Source organism: Mauremys reevesii, linkage group 11 (assembly GCF_016161935.1).
Source record: "Mauremys reevesii isolate NIE-2019 linkage group 11, ASM1616193v1, whole genome shotgun sequence".
Lineage (NCBI taxonomy): Eukaryota > Metazoa > Chordata > Testudines > Geoemydidae > Mauremys > Mauremys reevesii.
The window spans coordinates 75,658,806-75,676,205 of NC_052633.1; the positions used below are offsets into that span (position 1 = coordinate 75,658,806).

A 17,400-nucleotide genomic window follows, 5' to 3' on the forward strand; every position below is an offset into this window, starting at 1 on the left:
CGCCAGGGTGACAGAACACGCCAGACAGGGCAGGGAAGGCACAAGATTTTTAACGGGTAATAAAATGTAACCCCTGGTGCCCAGCCTGGGGGGCACGAGCCGGCAGGCAGGAAACCGGCTCCCCGGCCGTGCTGCCTCTGCCCCCCCGGCACACAGCCACAACGCACCCTGAACCTGGCAATAAAGGGCAAGCTGCCGGCAGCGAACGCCGTGTCTCCCTTCGGCGGGGCCTCGGCTCGGCCTGCTGCAGGCAGCTGGGACCGATCCCTGCCCATCCCCAGGGGCTACACTCGGGCTCTGCCACTGGGGGCCGGCCCGGCCCTGGGGGCCCGTGATGCTGTTCTGGGCAGCCCTGCCCCAGCCAGGACCAGCTGCGTCACCGGGAGCCAGGCTGTCCACCTCCTCTGGCTGCGAGGGAGGGAGGGGGCAGCCCGCAGCCCCTGGGCTCTGCTCAGCCGGCAGGACTCCCCCTGCCCGGTGCGGCCAGGGGATTTGGGCACCGCCAGGGCAGGATGCCCAAAGGCACCTGAGCTGCAGCCGTCTGAGCCCTGGGGGGGGGGGGTGCGTTAGGGAGGCCGCGGCTCAGTCCCCGCCTGGCCGCTGACGGTCTGGTTGAGCAGGGGCCGGTCCAGGAACAGCACGAAGGGCCTGGGGGGGGCCCCCTCCAGCTCCAGCAGGGTGATGTTGTTGGGGGCCGAGGCGCTCAGCAGCGAGCCGGGCACGAAGAGCGTCTGCTGGGGGCCCCACGCCGGCCAGTACCGGCCCACGTTGAAGCCGTTTATCCAGAGCTGGCCCTGGAGGGGCAGAGGGGGGGCATGAGTGTGCGGGGGCATCCTGCCCTCTGCCCCCACCCCACGTGCCCCCCCGGCGCCCTCTCCCCTGACCCCCCCGGCAGTGGGAGAACTGCCCCCAGCCGCCCCCCGCGGTACCTTGCTCCAGCCGGGGAACTTCACGAAGGTGTCCCAGGCGACGCCAGGGGTCTGGAAGGCCCCAGTGTAGAGCGCTGGCCCCAGCCCGGCCCTGCTCCCCTCAGCCTGGGGGGGGGGCAGGGGCCAGCCCCCTGTCACCGCCGAGTCCACGTCCAGGGGGTAAATCAGCCAGTCGCTGAGCAGAGCCGAGTCCAGGGAGAGGTTCTGGAGCAGGCCCTGCGGACGCGGGACAGGAGCCAGTGGGGAGGGAGCTGAGGGCCCTGCCCGGGGCTTTGCCCCCCTCGGCTGCCCCATGCCCCCTGCTCCCCGCACAGGGCGAACCCCGCTCCCTGGCCATGCCCGGAGGGGCCTCCCACCTGGGAGCTGCCCAGCCCCGCCCTAGCTCTGCTCTGAGGATGCCCGGCCCAGGGGGCACCTGGCAGCAGCGCCCGCCCCTCACCTTGAAGTCGCTGGCGTTCACACCAAAGTTGATCCTGCCCATGTTCTCCACCAGCAGGTCCAGCCTGGCGCCAGCCTGGCCCGTGAGGTTCAGTGTCGTCTGCCCGTCGCGCTCCAGCCTCCCCTGGTACTCCTGGCGCCAGGCAGGGGTGGGGAATCGGGTCAGCGCCAGCCTCCCCTCCCCAGAGCCCCCTCGGTCTGCCCCCCCCCCCGGCACGACCCGACGGACTCTCCCCAGCAGGGGGCCGGCGGAACCAGCTCCCAGGGCTCCCTCCCATTTGGATACCCCGTGGGGTGACCGCCCCCGACAGATCCGCCCCATAGCGGAGATGGGACCAGGGCAAAGGCCAACAGGCACCGGGGGCCAAGAAGCAGGGACCCCTGCAAGGGTGGCACAGTCCCCACCCCAGGCTGGCTCCAGCACTGCCACCCCCCGCCCCACAGGCACTAACCCCCCTGCAGCACAGAGGGGCTGGGCATGGCCCCACGGGGCCCGGCGCAGGACGGGACGCACCCCGTTGAGCAGCACGTAGGCGCGGTCGCAGACGCTGGTGGGAGGGGCGCTCAGAGGGGCCGGATCCCAGACGTCCCGGGGCAGGCGCGTCCGGTACAGGACAAAGCCGTGAGCCTGCAGCAGATTGGAGGGTGAGAGCCCCATGGGAGCAGGGGGCCGAGGAGCTGCCCATGGGAAACCCTCTCCAGGGCCTCCCATCTGCAGCAGGCCCAGCTCCTGCCTGCCCAGGTAAAGCCTTGGCAGAGGCGAGGAGCCTGGGCCCACCCCTGCCCCCTCACCTGCTTCACGGCCTCGAAGGTGAGGGGGAACCGGCTCCGGATGGGCCCGCCAGGGCACAGCACGTCCAGCAGCTCCAGCACCTCGCCCTGCTGCAAGAGAGGAGAGGGGCAGGGTGGGTGGGGGCCTCCTGGGGTGGGGGGGCAGCTCCCAGGGCAGCCACTCACCTTCCGCAGGGGCACGGGGCCGTAGGCGTACTTGGGGGTGGCGGGCGGCATCGGACCCTCAGGCAGGGGCTGGAACTGAACAGCAAACCCCGTTAGGAGCCAGCCAGGCTGGGTCGGGGCACCCCCCCGATGCCATGGAAGGGGGGCAGGGGGCCAGAGCCATGCCTGACACCCCAGCTCTTGAGGCTCAGTCATCAGCCCAGGGCACCTGCCGGGGGCGCCCCCCTCCCTCTGCCCTGCCAGGGCAGAGCTGCCCTCGCCCCAGCGGTCCCTGCAGCGAGCAGGGCCTTACGGTGCTGGCACCGCTGGCGCTGGCAGGACAGGGCCCTGCCCCCGACACAGGCAGCAGCTCTGCCCGGGGCTCCCCGAGGTGCCAGGCGGTGGCGAGGGTGGTTCCCCCCCCCCAGCCCGCTGGGCTCGGTACCTGGCCGATGACCGTCCGGATGGCAAACAGCTTCTCGGTGGGGTCGCCGGCCTCCGAGAGCGGCGCGTCGTAGTCGTAGCTGGTGGTGACTGGCTTGTAGCGGCCCTTGTAGTCGGCAGCTGGCCAAGGCAGGTGCCGTGAGCCAGGGCTGGGCCCTGCCGTGCCCCCCACCGGCTCGGGGCTGCAGCCAGGCGCGCCCAGGGAGATGGGGGCAAGGACCAGGGGCTGCTGGGAGCTCCCTGGGAACGGGGCCTGGCCCACGGCACGGAAACCACACGGACCGTGGCCTGGCGCGTTCCGGGAGGAGGGGGCCGGGGCTGGCATGGGCCGCAGGAGCCCCCGTGCAGCGCTGCTGACAGCCGAGAGCACCCAGGGGTGGGCAGAGACGGGCTCGGTAGGGTGGGCGAATGCCCAGGTACCACAGCCCTGCAGGGACCCGCCAGGCAGCACCCACCAGCCCTGTGACCTCCATGGGTCCCCTGCTCCACACGGGCGGGGGAGGGGTGGACTCACCGCTCCAGTAGCCGAAGTTGGTGCCCCCCTGGAACATGTACCTAGGTGATAACCCAGAGGTGGCCATCAGAGCCCAGCCGAGCCCCCAGCGACCAGCCCAGACAGGCCCAGGGCTGGCTGCCACCCTCCCTCCAGCTCCCCCCGTCACCCCCCTCCTGCCTGAGCCCACCCGGCCTGACTCCACGGGGGAACCCCGGTTCCCAGAGGGACCCAGCCAGCACCGTGGGCTGGAAATCACCAAATGCAGCCAGCCCGTAAACCGGCTACTGCCCAAGGCAAAGGGCCAGAGCCTCTGGGGAGCATGGGAGGGGGGAGGGGGCAGGGGACCGAGAGACCTGGGGTGGGGGAGAGGGGAGGCAGGAAGGAGAGGACGGGTTGCACTGGGGCCTCCTGCCAAGGGCAGGGAAGGGGGAGCCCCCGTGCAGGGAGCGCAGCGTGGGCCAGAATCGTGCCAGGGCTGTGGCACCGACCAGCACGGCAGGGTTGGCACCTGGCTCAGCCAGGGGACACCTGGGCGCGGGGGGTGGCGCAGAGACGGGGAACCAGGGATAAAGGAACGTCTGGGCTGCCGGGCAGCAGCCCCAGAGCACCGGCCGCATGGGGCTCCCGGGGCAGGGCCAGCCGCACCCCACTGCCGAGGGCAGCTCATGGGGGGCTGGCCAACCCCCAGCAGAGGAGGGCCCTGGCAGCGCCAATTCCGCCCCCCAACTCCAGCACGACAGCCCTGGGGCCGGGCCCAGCAGAACCTCCCCACGCAGCCCTGGGCAGAGGAACCCCCAGGCCTTGGGGGCCTGGCGCCCGCTGGCATCCAGCAGCAGCAGCAGGCGCCGCATGGCCTGGGGCTCTGCCCCCCCCCGGCCCGGCCCCCCCGCGGCCGTGACCTGCCCAGGGCCCCCCTGGCCCGGCCCAGCCCCCCCGCGGCCGGACAGTCACATGTTGACGTTGGCTCCCAGCTGCAGCATGTCCTGGAGACCCCGAGCCACCTGCGCGGGGCTGCTGCCGGCGTGCGGCTCTCCCCAGTAGTCCAGCCAGCCCGTGTAGTACTCCGAGTTCACCTGGGGCAGACGGGCCGTTACCCACCGCCCCCGGCAGCCGGCCAGCCAGGGCCCCCCACGCCCCCGGGCCCCCCCCGCCCCAGGGCCCCCCACGCCCCAGGGCAGCGCCGCCCCCCAGCCCTGAGCCTGCAGCAGGGGCTTCTGAGACAAGGGAGTCCAGAGCCCCCTGCCCAGGCCCCCTGTGCCCCACGGAGCCCCCAGCCCAGGCCCCACACCCCACAGAGCCGCCCATCCCCAGAGCCCTTCTGAGCACAGAGCTCCTGCCACAACCAGCCCCCCAAGCCCTACAGCCCCCAGAGGCCCAGGCAGCACCTGCCCCCCACGGGGCCCACTCTCACCAGAGGTCCCTTGGGTTCATAGAGTCGCTGAGGGGCAAACGCGGCTGTGACGTTGGGGCCTGGGGGACAGATGGGGGCAGGTCAGAACGGGCCCCATCGGGTTCGTCCATCAGCCCCCTTCCCTCCACCCCCGTCCTAGTCAGCCCCTGCCGTTCTGCCCCCATCTGAGCCAGCCCCGCCATCCTGCCCCCATCCAAGCCAGCCCCGCCCAAGCCACCTCCCCTGCCATCCTGCCCCCATCCGAGCCAGCTCCCCCGCCATCCTGCCCCCCCTCCAAGCCAGGCCCCCCGGCCTGTCCCGTCCAAGCCAGCCCCCCCACCGTCCTGCCCCCCCCTCCTGCCCCTCCTCTGAGCCAGGCCCTGCCATTCTGTCCCCCATCCGAGGCAGCCCCCCCGCCATCCTGCCCGAGCCAGCCCCCGCCCAGGGGCACCTGGCCCGAAGTCCACGGTGGCGTAGAGCCCCTGCAGGGTGCCGCACCGCAGCTCGGCGGCGCTGTTGCCGTCGGTGGTGAAGAGCAGCACGTCGGGCCCCAGCCGGGTGCGGAAGGCGGCCAGCAGGTGCCGCAGGTAGTCGTAGTCGCAGGCGGAGTAGCTCCCATACTCGTTCTCCACCTGCGGGGCGGGCAGCCGTGAGGGGGCGGCACCGTGGGACCTGGGCCGCTGCTGGGGGGGGCGACCTGCACGGTCCCAGCTAAGAGACAGGACGAGTCCCCCCCACTCAGCCCCACTGCCGCTGCCCTGCCAGCCCTGGGCTCCCCCCACAGTTCTGCCAGCGCCCCTCAATCCCGACCCGCAGCCCCCTGATAGCCCAGCCCTGACCCCCCACCCAGCTCTGCCGTTGCCCCTCACTCCCGACCTGCAGCCCCCTGCTAGCCCAGCCCTGCCGGTGCCCCTCACTCCCGACCTGCAGCCCCTGCTAGCCCAGTCCTGGGCTCCCCCCACAACTCTGCCAGCGCCCCTCAATCCCGACCCACAGCCCCCTGCTAGCCCCCGTCCCCCAGCTCTGCCGGTGCCCCTCACTCCCGACCCGCTGCCCCAGCCCTGGGCTTCCCCTCCCCCAGCTCTGCCGGTGCCCCTCACTCCCGACTCTCAGCCCCTGCGAGCCCAGCTCTGGGCTCCCCCCAGCTCTGACTATGCCCCTCACTCCCGACCTGCAGCCCCCCCCATCCCTCCTGCTATTTCAGTCCCTCCCTATGGCCGGGCGATGGTTCCTGCCTCCACCCGCTGGAGGTGAATCCAGGTCCCAGAGAGGGACAGATGGGGGGAGGGGCAGGCTTTGGCTAATAGCTCCGGTTCATGCTCCCATCCCAGTGCCCCCCACGCATGGCTCCCCCTGCACAGCCCCAGCCTCTCGGTCTCATGTACCGTGACCTGCAGCTGGAGGGCTCAGCTCAGCCTGGGGGGGGGGGGGGTACAGGGGCAGGGGGCTCTGGGGTTACAGTGCACGGCCTACGGCCTTTGTCTGCTGCCATATTAGGAGAGCAGCAGCCATGAGCGGAAGTCTCGTCCTCACATTCTATCTAATTACGTTAAAACAATGTCACACCGGGCTGATAAGGAGACTCCGTCCGATGGCCCCCCCACGTCACCAGATACAGAAACGGATCTGAAGCTGGTTACAGAAACCACCGAGCAGTAGCTGTGGGTGTGAAATCCTCATTTCTTCAGTGTTTTATCTTTACGGTCCCCACTTCCCTATGGTTCATCCGTCTGGTGCTTTGATTGTTTCTGTCTGTTACATGATTAATGTGGCTGGTGTGAATCCATGCAGGCGCTGGGGCAGGATTGGTTAGAGAATTTTGTTACAATGTGAGGGTTGGTGAGTAAAATGTTAGTATCATGGTTGGTTCAGGTGCAGCTAAGCAAGACTCAAGTTTCACTCTAGAACCTGGGCTCCAAAAGGAAGTTCTTGGGAACCAGCTCCAGGACACAGCCCCAGGTCAGAGCTCCCAGAGCTGCCTCAACACCTGCCAGTGACACTGGGCAGAAACTGGAGTCCCCAGATGGACCCGATCCTGACTGGCCAGCAGGGAAGAGTTCATCTGTCCTATTGGGAGTGGGGAGCAGCGTACGTGTAGCGTGTGCTACAGGTTAGGTGGGATATTACTATGTGAGGCTCTTTCACTGGTAAAAGACCCTAAACCCACAACGGATTACGCCCTGAGTGGCCAGGGAGTGGGTGTGTGCTCTGAGCCCGGGGCCCACGGAGGGGTAAAGTTCGGTGCCTTGCGCCTGGAGCCCTAGGAACTGGGAAAGGCGGGGGTGCCTAAATGAACCGGGTTACACCTTGAGCCCTAGGGACTAGGTAGAGGTGGGATGTCCCAGAAAGTGCGAGTAACGGAGAATTTTGTGCAGGTAACAACAGGGCCAGGGGGCTCTGTGGGGAACAGGGGACTCCAGAGCAATGGGGGTTGCAGGGGGCTCCGTGGGGGACAGGACAGAGGGCTCTGGGTGCTGGGATAGGCTTGGAAAGAAGCAGTGAGCCAGGGAAGGGACCCTGAGCCCCCCACCCCACCCACCTGGATGCTGATGATGTTCCCTCCGTTCTGGTACAGCCGGGGCTTGATCCTGGGCAGCAGGACGTCCAGCCAGGAATCCACGGCCTGCAGATAATCTGGGAGCAGAGACAGCAACTGGGCTCAGCCCCCCGTCTCTGACTGCACTGGCAGGCCCAGGGTTCCTGTGAGAGCCATGAGCCCACCGTGGTTTGTGCACAGGGCGCTGGCAGAGCCCGCCAGCCTCGCCGAGCTCGCCCAGGGTGGGAGGCTGATGCCCGTCTCCAGGGGGCGGCGGGGACGAGAAGGAGCCCAGCTGCTCTGCATTCGGGGCTCCGAGGATGGGGAGAGGCCTAGCAGGTAAATGCCAGAGCCCCACAGCGTCCTGGCACCAACTAAGTGGCCCTGTGTGGCTGAGCGCAGGAGCCCAGTGGGCTGGTCCCCGTGGGACGCCCCTTACCTGGGTCAGAGGAGCGCAGGACAATGTCTGGTTTCCACAGCAGCCAGGCAGGGAGGCCGCCCTAGAGAAACAGCCCAGAGGACAAAGAGACTCGTCAGTCCCCGGAGACTTGGCGGATCTGGGTCAAGTGGAAGGAGCAGGAAGGTCTCATTGGCCTGCATCAGAGACCCACCATGAAGGGGTCAGAATTCAGAGGCAGCAGCAGAGCTAGGAGGGGGCTACGCTAGCAGGGGGCTGCGGGTCAGGAGTGAGGGGCGCCGGCAGAGCTGGGGGGTGGACGGGCAGGGCTGGGCTAGCAGGGGCTGTGGGTCGGGAGTGAGGGGCACCAGCAGAGGTGGGGGGCCTGGGCCAGACAGACAGGGGCTGGGGTCAGACTCAGGGCAGAGCAGCCCCTGCCCAGCCCTCACCATCTCCCACTCGGCGCAGATGTAGGGCCCGGGCCGCAGGATCACCAGGAGGCCCAGCTCTGCTGTCAGGTCCAGGAAGTGTCCCAGGTCTCGGTCCCCGGAGAAGTCATAGACCCCGGGCAGCGGCTCGTGGTAATTCCAGGGGACGTAGCTGGGGACGAGAGTCAGGATCAGTGAGGGGCCCAGCCTCTGGGGTCTGCCCGGCCTGGGGGGAAGGGGGAGGGGCGCAGCCTCTGGGGTCTGCCCGCCCTTGGGGGGAAGGGCCCAGCCTCTGGGGTCTGCCCGCCCTGGGGGGAAGGGGGGGGGGCGCAGCCTCCGGGGTCTGCCCGCCCTGGGGGGGCCGGGACGTGGCCGAAGGCCGAGCACCACAGCACGGCAGGGAGATCCCTAAGGACACAGGCGGGTCCCGTCGTGGCGCAGGACTGGGGGCCCTGATCCAGTGATTGGTGCATTAACTCTCTGGATCCGAGGGCCGACTGGCCATACTGGGGTACTGGGGGGGGGGCACGTGTCCCCTGTGAGCCCCAGCCCAGCTGGAGGGGCCTGGCCATCACAACGGCCAGTGCCAAGCTGCTGTCACCAGCCGCAAGGGGCCACGGCGGCTCCGCTGGACGCTGCAGCTGAGGGCTGGGATCAGAGCCCCCGGCTCAGGGACCGGCGCTCACGTCGGCCCCGCCCGAGGCTCTGGTTTTGGGGCAGGAACTGGGGACCCCAGGGCGAGAGCCGTGACCCGGAGAGACCATGTGAGTGACGCCCTGGGGGCCGCGCTCCCCGTGGGGGCCCGGCCGGGCACGCGGGTCACCTACACCTGCACGGCGTTGAGGCCGCTCATGTACATCTTGAGGAGCCGGTCGCGCCAGGCGGGGCGCGGGACGCGGGCGTAGTGGATGCTGCCCGAGATGTAGCGGAAGGGGGCGCCGTCCTTGCGGAAGCAGTCGTGGGCGTAATCCACCTGGAAGGAGCGGGCGCCGGCACAGGCCTGGCCCCCGGGAGCTGTGAGCACACGGCCGAGGGCCGGGCGGCTGCGCTACCCGGGGGGCGGGCGTTCCCGCGGGGGGGGGGGGGCGCCCCGGATGGGAGGCTCGAAGGGAAGGTGCAGACGCTGCCGGCTGCCCAGGGGCGGCTCTAGGCATTCTGCCGCCCCACGCCCGGCAGGCGGGTTCCCTTCGGGGGCAGGAGCCCGCGGGAGGTCCCCGGCCCCGCGGGTTCGGCGGCGGGAGCCCGCGGGAGGTCCGCCAAAGCCGCGGGACCAGCGGACTCTCCGCAGGCTGCCGCGGAAGGGAACCCGCCCGCCGCCCTCGCGGTGCCGGCAGAGCCCCCCCGGCTGTGCTGGTGCCGCCCCGATTTGGCCCCGCTCAGTTCAGGGGGCTCAGGCCGCGTCGGGGCCGCTGTTACTTCATTCCCCATGAAACGCGCTGATCCCCGCAACCGGCTGTAGGAAAAGCCGGATCCAGCTGAGCAGGAAACGCTCCCCCGTGTTACTGGGGCTGCCCCGGGCCGGGACAGGGCGATGCCCCCCCCCCGGGATTTACCCGGGACTGGGCACGGGTCAGGCCCCCAGGGCTGCGGCCGCCCCCAGGCTCGGGCGGGTTGGGGGCCCGGAGTGGCGGGGGGGGGGCGGGGACAGACGGACCCAGACTCGGGTCTGTTGATAAAGCGGATCCAGCCCCGCCCCCTCCCGGCTCCCGGCTCCCGGCTCCCGGGCTCCCCCTCCCGGCTCCCGGCCCGACTCACCTCCAGCCGCAGCAGCGCCGCCGCCAGCAGCAGGACGCGGCCCGCGGGCCCCATGGTCACGGCCCCGCGCAGCTGGGGAGAAGCGGGAGCGTCACGTGACCGCCCGTGGCGGCTCCAGCCCCGCGCTCCCCCCGGGTCCTAGACTCAGGCGCGTCCCGGGCACCAGCCCCACGCGGGGGGCGGGGGGGGGACCAGACGTCCTGGTTTTAAAGGGACAGTCCCGATATTTGGGGATTTTTCTCACATAGGCTCCTACGACCCCCACCCCCGCCCCCATTTTTCACCCTTGCTGCCAAGGCCAGAGCTCCCCCCCCCGCTCCCCGTCCTGGGCTCTGGGGCTGGGCCCGGCTGGCACCGCGACCCCCACAGCAGCCCCCCCTCGGTGCCAGCCGGGCCCAGCCCCCCACTCTCAGCCCCCCGGCAGGAGGCGGATTTGTCTGGCGGACCCCACGTTTCACCTCCCTGCAAAACGACTTGCTGAGAAACTCCGACATAAGGACAGGGCCGCCCAGAGGGGGGGCAAGAGGGGCAATTTGCCCCAGGGCCCAAGCCCCACGGGGGCCCCCACCAGAGTTTTTTGGGGCCCCTGGAGCGGGGTCCTTCACTCCCTCCGGGGGGCCCGGCAAACTCTTGTGCGGCCGGGCGCAGGAGTTTCTGCCGCTCCCAGTCTTCGCCGACGTGCAGCCCGATCTTCAGCGGTAATTCGGCGGCGGGGGGCCCTTCCGTTCCGGGCCCCGCCGCCGAAGTGCCCCGAAGACCCGCGGCGGGCCCCCCCTCCGCCGAATTACCGCCGAAGACCGGGCTGCGCTTCGGCGGCGGGTCCCGCTTCGGCGGTAATTCGGCGGCGGGGGGCCCTTCCGTTCCGGGACCCGCCGCCGAAGTGCCCCGAAGACCCGCAGCGGGTCCCCCCTCCGCCGAATTACCGCCGAAGACCGGGCTGCGCCGGCGGAAGTCCCGCCGCGGGTCTTCGGGCACGCCGGCGGGTCCAGGAACGGAAGGGCCTCCCGCCGCCGAAGACCCCGGGCCCCCGGAATCCTCTGGGCGGCCCTGCATAAGGACACCAGAGTGTCCAGCCCCAGGCTCCTGCCCACCCACCGGGCAGCGCCCCCAGGCCTGGCCAGAGCCCCACAAACAAGCCACGGTCGGAAGGAAATGTCAGGTTGCGCTGACTTCGCTCGTGCGTCTGAAACTCGGCAAATCTCTAGGGGAACCGATGTCCCCCCGGAAACCCCCTGTGCGCCCCGGCTTGAGAACCATGGGACACGCCTGCAGCTGCAGCCCCCGGGCCCCCAGGGACTCCAACTGAGGGAATGTCCCGGTCCCAGCATCAGGGTCTGTGCTGGGGGCCAATGGGGGGCCCAGGGGAGCAGTGATCTCTGGGGGGGTCTGTGCTGGGGGTTATGGGGGCCAGGGGAGCAGTGATCTCTGGGAGGGTCTGTGCCAGGGAAGATGGGGGCCCAGGGGAGCAGTGATCTCTGGGGTGGTCTGTGCTGGGGAAGATGGGGGCCCAGGGGAGCAGTGATCTCTGGGAGGGTCTGTGCCGGGGAAGATGGGGGCCCAGGGGAGCAGTGATCTCTGGGGGGGTCTGTGCCTGGGCAGATGGGGGCCCTGGGGTGCCGTGATCTCTGGGGGGGTATGTGCCGGGGACGATGGGGGCCCAGGGGAGCAGTGATCTCTGGGGGGGTCTGTGCCGGGGAAGATGGGGGCCCAGGGGAGCAGTGATCTCTGGGAGGGTCTGTGCTGGGAGCCCATGTGGGGCCCAGGGGAGCAGTGATCTCTGGGGGGTCTGTGCTGGGGGCCCATGTGGGGCCCAGGGAGCAGTGATCTCTGGGGTCTGTTCTGGGGGCAGCTGGGGCCCAGGGAGCAGTGATCTCTGGGGTATGTGCCGGGTACGATGGGGGCCCAGGGGAGCAGTGATCTCTGGGGGTATCTGTGCTGGGGGCCGATGGGGGCCCAGGGGAGCAGTGAACTATGGGGGTGGTCTCTTCTGGCCGCTATGGGGGACAACGGGAGCAGTGATCTCTGGGGGGGGTCTGTGCCGGGGGCTATTGGGGACCAGGGGAGCCTTTAACACTGTGGGGGGTCTGAGCTGGGGAAGATGGGGGCCCAGGGGAGCAGTGATCTCTGGGGGGGGTCTGTGCCAGGGAAGATGGGGGCCCAGGGGAGCAGTGATCTCTGGGGGGTCTGTGCTGGGGCTATGGGGGTCCAGGGAGCAGTGATCTCTGGGGTCTGTGCTGGGAGCCCATGTGGGGCCCAGGGGAGCAGTGATCTCTGGGGGGTCTGTGCTGGGGGCAGCTGGGGGCCCAGGGGAGCAGTGATCTCTGTGGGGGGTCTGTGCTGGGGGCCAATGGGGGCCCAGGGGAGCAGTGATCTCTGGGGGGTCTGTGCTGGGGGCCAATGGGGGCCCAGGGGAGCAGTGATCTCTGGGGGGTCTGTGCTGGGGGCCCATGTGGGGCCCAGGGGAGCAGTGATCTCTGCGGGGGGTCTCTGCTGGGGGCAGACGGGGAGGGGGCTCCCTCTGCTGGGGATCCCCTGGGACTCTCCCGGGGGCAGGGCTGGTAACCAGGTGCCAGCCACAGGCAGTGCGCTGTAGGCACACGTGTCCCTCTGGGCAGTGCCAGGTGAAGCCCAGCTGCCTGGTGAAGGGGGTTGTGCCCTGGATGGAGTCCTGTGTCCCAGCGGCTGGGGTGGGGCAGCCCCTTGGCCAGCGGCGCTGCCCCGTTACTCACCAGGTCGAGGCTGGCTCCCGGGAGAGCGGGAGGCCCATGACTCCATTGGACGCTGCCCGGTGCCTTTGCCTGGTGCCCCCCAGAGCAGGGCATCACCACGTTCCATGACAGCTCACAATGGGGGCGCAGCCGGGGTAGATTCCCATCCCCCAGGACGTGGCTCTTTGCCCGTCTCTGCCCCCTTTCCTCTCCCCCACTCCCCTCCCTCGCGCTCCCGTTGGTAAGTAGCGAGCTGCTCTGCAGCAAGGCCAGGGGGTGCTGGCCACTGAGCACAACGCGCGCCTGGTGCTACGACAGCACCGATCACCAGTGGGGCCTGTGGCCGGGATTACCCGCTCTGCCAGCCTCGCCCTTCTAAGCTCCTGCGTTGTTTGCCTGGAACGTGGTGCTGCCTGGGACGCCGTTACCCGCGGTGCCAAAACCGGCCCCAAGGCATCGCTCTCACCAGCCAGTAACCCGCCATTCCCAGCACCTCGGGGTGGGTTGGCAAAAGGCTGGAGCTCCAGACCAAATGTACACTCCCTTCAGGAGACATGCCCAGCCAGAGTGGGGCACGGTGCCACTGGGCGGGGTCTGCCCCTGCTCACTGACCTGTAAGGGACAGGAACGGGGTGAGGGAGCGGGTCCTTCTGGAGCAGAGAGCAGAGATGCTGAAGGTTCACACACTGTGCTTCTTGCATCCCGGTAGCCCACCCTTCCCAGCCCGCAAGCAGCTGTCCTGCCATCATGAAGCCACAGCAGAGAGTGGGTCTCCACATAGGGCCACCCCCAGGAGAGCATCTTTGGCTGACACACGGCCTTGCTGCCATCCACCCCCACCCCCATTAGCAAACAATTCTCAATCCAGAGCGGGAAGGGTGGGTGCAGAGCCGGAACTGGCAGCTGCAGGATGCAGCTGAAAGCAGCCAAGTGGTGATGTTCAGAAGGCCACTGGATGCAGCCCCATGGAGGGTGAGAGCGGAGCCTGGCTGAAACAGGCACCCGGGGCCGTGACCATCCCTGGCGAGGAGAAGAGAATCCCAGCTCAGCTGGAGCCGGCAGGGCCACACACGAGCAGCCCTCCGGGCTCTCGCACTGTACAGCACAGGCGGGTAGATTTCCATTCTCACTAATGGGAGCTCCCGTGAGAGCCAGGCCCTTGGGTGCTGCCGGCCTGACAGGTGCTGCCGTGTTCACACGGAGGGTTCTACGCTGGGGCCTTCGGTGCCATCCGCTCTCACTAGCCGGCCCTCACTCATGCCATGAGTTCCCGGAGCACTTCTGGGCAAGAGGTGACACTTGCAGGCTGCCAACTCTCATGAGTTTAGCAGGAGTCTTGGGACAGTCTATGTTTTTCTTAAAGCCCCAGTGTCAGCTGATGATGGGAGAATCTCAGCTTCTGTTTGAAAAATAAGTATGTTTCTAGCCCTCCTGAATGGGGAGAAAAGCTTAAAACCACCCCACCCCCCGTGGCTCAAAAACCAGGGGCTAAACAGAAAGAACCCAAGGTGGTTTGTTGTTAACAACAATCTTGTGATCTTTAAGCCACGCTTCAGATTTTGGGGGCCTGACGGGGGATTTTTTCAATGCTAGGGGCGGGTGACCCTGCACTTGGCTCAGATCACACTGTCTTCTAGCTCGTTTTGCAGCAGGTACATGATTCCCCAGTAGCAAGGGGAAGTTTTCCTTCCCAGGGGAGGGAATTGAGTCCAAAGAAAAGGGCTTCAAAACAGCCTGACTAGAAAGGAGATCTGAATTCAAAAGGGCTAACACCCACCTCCCTGAAACCTCTCTGATGTTTGGAGCCGAAGGTATACAGGGAGGGTGTCTGCATCCTCGCTCTCTGCCTCCTTTTCCTTAACGAGCAGAGCACCTGGGACTGGGAGGGACTGTGGAAGTGAGGGGGCCGATGATCCCTCGAGGATGATCTGTCACAGGGTTTATTTTTCATGGGTCCTTTGGTGACTGAGGAGTCCGATCCTTGGGCCACAGGCTCGTTGGCAGACATTGCAGGTGGTGTTAGAAGACAGGGTTGGCCCGTGATTGCTGCGTGACCGTTCTCTGTCCTTTCTTTTCTGGCATTTTTCTGCGACCAGGGCACGGCGATTTTCCTCCAAAGTGGACGTTCCCTCTCTGCCAAGTCTTGGCCAGTTACCCGTCTCCTGGGCTGCTGTCTCGTGGTGTGTGGTTCGATGCCACACACCGCGTGATCAGCCTGAGGGTGTCTTTATAGCGCTTTTGGCCTCCTCGTTTCCTTTCCCCTTTGGTGAGCTGGGCATACAGCAGTTGTTCTGGTAAGCGCACATGAGCCAAGCGCACACAGTGCCGCTCCACCTCAGCCGGTGCTGGCTAATCAGGGCCTCAACACTGAAGAAGTTGGCCTCTGTGAGGACACTGGTATCGGGCCGGATTAATGCAGGGGCTTAGGGGCTGCAGCCCAGGGCCTTGGGCTAAGGGGAGCCCCAGCCCCACAAAAATAAATCCCATTATATACACCTCTACCCGGATAGAACGCGGTCCTCTGGAGACAAAAATCTCACCACGTTATAGGTGAGACCGCGTTATATCAAACTTGCTTTGCCCCCCCTTCCTTGTTCCCTGGCCGCCCCCCCCAGAGACCCCCATCCCTAATCACCCCCAGGACCCCACCCCCTACCCAATCCCCCTGTCTCCTGACTGCTCCGCCCCCCGACAGGCACTCACTGGCAGCAGCAGGACCCAGTCCGCTCCACTCCGCCAGCTCCCAGCCGCAGCGCTCCGCTTCCCGCCACAGGTGAGTGCGGGGGGCGTCCTTTCCCCAACCTCCCCGTACTCATCGGCGGTGGGAAGCAGATCGCTGCAGCTGGGAGCTGGCTGGGGCCGGGCTGCTCTGCTTCCCGCTGCTGGAGAGCGGGGGGCGGGGACCCCTTCCCCCAAGCCCCCTGCCCCGAGCGACATGGCTGGGGCCAGGGCAAAGGAAGCAGAGCGGGCTGTTCCCGGCCTCCTGCTAATCCTCTGGGCCACTCTGGGACTGTGGGGCCCCCAAAAGTGCCCTCCCACAGCTCCTGCCCCCCAGTCCCTGGGGGGGGAGCCCCTGACCACCCCCGAGACCCTCTGCCCCTTATCGAACCCCTCAGCCCTGGCCTGGCCCGGCACCCTTAACACACTGCTCAGAGCAGTGTGTCAGAGCTTTACCGCGTTGTCTGCGAACCCGCGTTCGGTCGGGGTAGAGGTGTATATGAAAAAATGGGACGCGGCCCGTCAGGTAAACAAACTGTCTCGCGGCTCGCCAGCGGATTATCCTGATGGGCAACTGGCTAAAGGTTGTTGCCGACCCCATATATTGAAAAAATGTATGAACTATGGTATGGGGTAAGCAGATCAGACTGGGCCTATGTAATGTATTATTAGGTCCTCATAGCAGACTGAGATTCTGCCAAATTCCAGGTTTTCTTTAAAAATAAAACTTTCTGGCTCTTACAGTCACTAAGAAAACCTAACAAACATCAAGCAATGTAGCATGGTCTTAGAGTGAAGCTACAGCGTTGAGAGATGTGAAATCCTCTCCCCCACCCAAAATTTATCTAAATGACATGTTAACCTGGAGCCAGGGCCTGAATTTCTGAAAGCATAGATGGGACAATTCTGCATGCAAAATGCATGTGTCCTTGCATACCCAATTTACATGGGCAGTTATTGCAATTACATGTGCAAATAGCCAAAGAAACAAGAGCATAGAACAAATCTATTTTACCAACATATCCTATTAAAACAACTTCCTTCCTGATCATAATTATCATGTGATAAAATCCAATCATGTGGCATTTCTTATTGCTTGGATCTGTGCGTCTGTGCAGGGGTTTCATAAAAATGTCGGCTGCCGGTGCGTGTGCACCTAGAAAATATGACAGTGGAGCTGAAAAGAGGAAAGTGCAGAAGTTAAAAACGAATCATGAGGAACAGCTGTTAAACAAAATACCAGACTTGACAGGCTGTTTCAGTAACCCACCAATAAATGCACCAGATATCAGTGATTTGGAAAATAAGTCAACGTGCGTCACAAGTTCACGTGAGGGAACAACAGCAGCCATAACAGTCAGCCAGCCAGTCAGTTCTGGACTAGAGTGAAATAGCTGTAGGTGATGAAGGTAAAAACGCAGCTAACTTTGACCGATGCAGCATGCTGGAGCCCAATAAATGAAATGGTGCGATCTTACTGGATCACAAAAGGGCCAACACTTTGCCAAAACAAAAACTGTGATTTTTCAGTGTCTGAAAAACAATACAAGCAGCAGAAAAGGCGTTTATTGAAAACCCTCTTCACAATGGAGAATCTGTCCCTCATGAGCGGCTTCTTTATTCTCCATTGACAGGGTCTGGTTTTTGTTTTGTGTGTCACTTGTTTGGAGATACAGCGGCATTTAGTGGTTGTAGCTTTAATGACTGGAAACATGCTGGAGTTCATGTTGTTGAGCACGAGAGCAACATTTGTCACAGAAATGCAACGCTCACCTGGATCTCTCGCACACAAGCCAAAGGGCAAATTGCCTCAGAACTGAAAAACCAGTTTGAAACTGACCTTGCTTATTGGGAAGAGGCCTCAGACGGGCTGTTAAGTGCCTGGCAGAGTGTGGGCTTTCTGTCAGAGGAGACAGCCAGCGAAACTGCTGGATCCCCCAGTAACGGGCATTACTTGGGCACCTTGGAATTATTGAGTCACTTTGATCCTTTTCTAAATGAACCTATAAAAAATATGGGCACCCCGATAAAGGAAGGCCTTCATACCTTTCTTCAGTGATTTGTGAGGAATGTATAACTGTAATGGGACAAGGGGTGCTTTCAGAAATAAACAGACAGTTGCAGGTTGCAAAATACTTTTAAATTATTGTAGATTCCACTTCTGTCGTATCCCACATAGATCAACTTACATTCATTGTCCACTATGTGTCGCAAGAGAGGCACAT

At 65.5% G+C, this 17,400-nt stretch overlaps 1 protein-coding gene across 4 annotated transcripts; it reads right to left on the reverse strand.

Moving 5' to 3' along the window:
- Nucleotides 1-48: 48 nt before the first annotated feature.
- Nucleotides 49-12,529, reverse strand: GLB1L (galactosidase beta 1 like). 4 transcript variants are annotated; one of them, XM_039494826.1, is made up of 18 exons: nt 12,479-12,529; nt 9,750-9,821; nt 8,822-8,994; nt 8,016-8,166; nt 7,609-7,669; nt 7,173-7,267; nt 5,085-5,265; nt 4,655-4,713; nt 4,195-4,316; nt 3,262-3,302; nt 2,749-2,867; nt 2,325-2,399; nt 2,160-2,249; nt 1,882-1,995; nt 1,369-1,500; nt 1,073-1,145; nt 930-1,006; nt 49-794 (listed from the first exon to the last, which is right to left on the reverse strand). In XM_039494826.1, the coding sequence occupies exons 2-18, from the start codon at nt 9,801-9,803 to the stop codon at nt 567-569; spliced, it is 1,845 nt and encodes a 614-aa protein (XP_039350760.1). In that variant the 5' UTR covers nt 9,804-9,821; nt 12,479-12,529; the 3' UTR covers nt 49-566. The 4 variants fall into 4 exon arrangements, with proteins under 4 accessions (XP_039350760.1, XP_039350758.1, XP_039350759.1 ...); XM_039494824.1 differs by having other exon boundaries at nt 51-794; nt 930-1,145; XM_039494825.1 differs by lacking the exon at nt 12,479-12,529 and having other exon boundaries at nt 51-794; nt 930-1,145; nt 9,750-9,865.
- Nucleotides 12,530-17,400: the final 4,871 nt, after the last annotated feature.

Coding starts and splice junctions, on each gene's coding strand:
- GLB1L (XM_039494824.1), bottom strand. CDS start 9,803: ATGGGGCCCGCGGGCCGCGTCCTGCTGCTGGCGGCGGCGCTGCTGCGG. Junction 7,268..7,608: donor CCTGCGCTCCTCTGACCCAG/GTAAGGGGCGTC, acceptor CTCTGCTCCCAG/ATTATCTGCAGGCCGTGGAT. Junction 2,400..2,748: donor TCCGGACGGTCATCGGCCAG/GTACCGAGCCCA, acceptor TTTGCTGTTCAG/TTCCAGCCCCTGCCTGAGGG.